This window comes from Trachymyrmex septentrionalis, unplaced genomic scaffold (assembly GCF_001594115.1).
Source record: "Trachymyrmex septentrionalis isolate Tsep2-gDNA-1 unplaced genomic scaffold, Tsep1.0 scaffold188, whole genome shotgun sequence".
NCBI lineage: Eukaryota > Metazoa > Arthropoda > Insecta > Hymenoptera > Formicidae > Trachymyrmex > Trachymyrmex septentrionalis.
Genome location: NW_017305050.1, coordinates 92559 through 95473, shown reverse-complemented (window position 1 = coordinate 95473; position 2915 = coordinate 92559). Strand labels below are relative to the sequence as shown.

The 2915-nt window shown below is 34.8% G+C and overlaps 1 protein-coding gene across 1 annotated transcript in view; it reads left to right on the top strand.

Moving 5' to 3' along the window:
* The first annotated feature begins 1473 nt into the window (after nucleotides 1-1473).
* The window catches only part of LOC108746694 (GTP:AMP phosphotransferase AK3, mitochondrial), a 4528-nt gene continuing 3086 nt past the window's right edge, over nucleotides 1474-2915 (top strand). The window contains exon 1 of the mRNA XM_018483615.1: nucleotides 1474-2039. Coding sequence (XP_018339117.1) covers nucleotides 1859-2039 — 181 coding nt within the window. The 5' untranslated portion in view covers nucleotides 1474-1858. The remainder of the gene's footprint in view (nucleotides 2040-2915) is intronic.

The window sequence follows — 2915 nt, the reverse complement described above, 5'->3', positions numbered from 1 at the left end:
TATTTCACTTTGACGTAGATGTTGATGGTTGGCCAGAATCCACCCATGACTTTTTGCGTTTGGGATTATTAAAATAGATCCGCTTTTTATCGCCAGTCACAATGCACCACAAAAAACTCTTTTTTTTCTGTTTGGCGAGCAAAAAAGTAGAGATGTTTATGCGATTCGCAATGGCATTTTCGGTTAATTCGTGTGGTACCCATTTTCGTTCCTCTTGAATCTTTCCCATTGCATGTAGACGTTGGAAATCCAGCCATCGGAGTAACATTTAATGCTGCAGACAATTCTTGAAGCTGAGTTTTTGTCCAATAATGCTTGCAATTCGATGTCTTCAAACTTTTTCGGTTGACCTGAGCGTTGTTTATCATTCACATCATAATTACCATTCTTAAATCATTGAAATCATTTTTGGCATATTTTTTCTGATGGAACACAATTGCCATAAGCTTTGACAAGCAATTTATGAGTTGTAGCTGCAGTTTTTTTCAAATCAAAGTAATGAAGCAGCACATGTCGAAAAAAACAACTTATCACGTTCCGTGTTTAATAACAAAAAAAGTAGCATTGTTCGCTTAAATGAATCTTTTTGCACTGAATTTATTGACAAATAAATGCAGCCTAACCTCTAAAATGCAGCCAACTTCAAATGTCAAAGTAAATTACACTTACAACTAGCATCATCTAAATATGAACGGCCGAAACTAAATTTAATACTTAATATTATATATACAGGGTGTCTGTTACATAAGGTAGGAGCCTCATTGGGGGTGTAGAATGAGTCAAGGGAAACAAAATGTCTTATACCATTTTGTAATTTTCGCAATAGTTAACAAAATATTAATTATTAAAAATGGCCGAATATTGATCTTCTATAATTTTTTTCTCAAAACTATTAATTTTACAAAAAAACTATAAGAGATAAAAATTGTTTATTTTCTTCTCATAGAACTCTAAAAATTTTTTCAGAATTTTGTATCAACTTTTTAGTACTGCATTTTCTTATTTTTATTATCATGAGAAAATACGGTATTAAAAAATTCTAAATAAATTCTCAGAACTTTATGAGAAGAAAATAAACAATTTTTGTCTCTTATAGTTTTTCTGTAAAGTTGATAATATTTAAAAAAAAGATTATTAAAGATTAATATTCGGCCATTTTTAGTAATTAATATCTTGTTAACTGTTGTGAAAATTGCAAAATGGTATAAAACTTTTTTGTTTCCTTTGACCCATTCTACGCCTCCAATGCGGCTCTGACCTTACTTACAGACACTCTGTATATATACATATATTCCGAGCAAATATAATTAAAAACAAAAAAAGAAGTAAAATAATGTTTACAATTGAAATAACCGCGGCAATATGGCGGCATGACGTCATTCGCTCATTTCACTCACTGACGGGGAGAAACACGCGGGTCATTCAATTTCTCCGAGTTCTCGTCATCACACACACATTCTCTCAAACAGAACCAAATACCATGACATCAAAATGGCTTCAAAATGATTATTATGAGTCACTTAATTTCCAGTCAGTCACGATTTATTTCGACGTCATTCTAACATCTCTGACGTTATATTATCATGATCCGTCGTTCTGTCTCTGCTCGAGTCTGCGCGACGTGACGCAACGTTACGAAACGGCGCGTCGCGATTACGTCACAGTGCGTCACGGCGCTTTGCCGGGGTGCTGTGGCCTTTAGGCTTTTAGCGTATCAAAGCCCATGCGAAGGCAATAGTAGGGATCGAGGGTAGAATCAGTTTGGCGCGGACAATGCGAGAACGCCGCGGCACTCGAACGGTTGCCGTCGTCGCCGCTGTCGATCACAGGAAGTCAGTTTCGTAGATCGCGGCCTCCCATGGTGGCAATCACCACGTGTCACGCCGCCGCCGCGACGGCCCTCAGGCCCCTCAGGGCCGTCATCCTGGGCGCGCCGGCATCTGGCAAGGGCACCGTCTCCTTCAGAATCGTTCAGCAGTTCGGCGTCGCGCACATCTCCAGCGGCGACAAGCTGCGTTTTCACGTGTCTGCCGGCACTGGTACGTCGTCGTCGCCGTCGTCGTCAACGGTGGCCTTTGTCCTGAATGAATTTTAAATATTTGTATATAATGTAAACTTTACGTCATATTGCTTTCAACTGTTTCATTGAAAAGCTTTACGTTGTAAGGCTTCCAATAGTTCCTCATTCCTTTTCGTTTTATTATTGATATATGTGATAAGATATATACACAGTGAATTTGTGTAAAATTTTCCAAGCAGAATAACAAAGTCACCATGACGTCAAAATGACATTAAAAGTAATTTTTCAATCATCTATGATTGACGTTATCGTGACTCATTGTTCCATTTGGGAAATTTCATTTTTTTTTTATTTTGCATTAATTGGAATTTTATCGTTAACCTAGTTTCTATTGTCAATATTATCGTTAATTTCAATATGTGTTTGATTTCGAAAATATAAATTGTTGTTATTTTCACTCTCGCATCGTTATATAATTCAAAAGATATTCGATTAGCGAATATCAATTATCTAATTTTGAAAACATGTCAGAGTGCTTATCCATTTCAATAAGATATATTTACTCGCGTTTAATTAATCTTATCTTCAATACCATCGCACACACATTATCGAAAGAGTTTTAATTCCGTCAATATTCTACATCTATCATACTCGATCAATTCCGTGTAAACTTCGATAACACGTACATATAAATTGAAAACTAATATCGATAGATATTATTTTTCCTGTCCGTCTTTGATTACATTTTTCCTGTTTTATTAAAATTAATAGATTGTAATGCATTTAAAATATCAGTAATATTAATATATATTTTATATATAATTGTAAAAAATTATATATAATATAATTTTATATAATTGTATAAACAAACATATTTTATATAATTATATATATA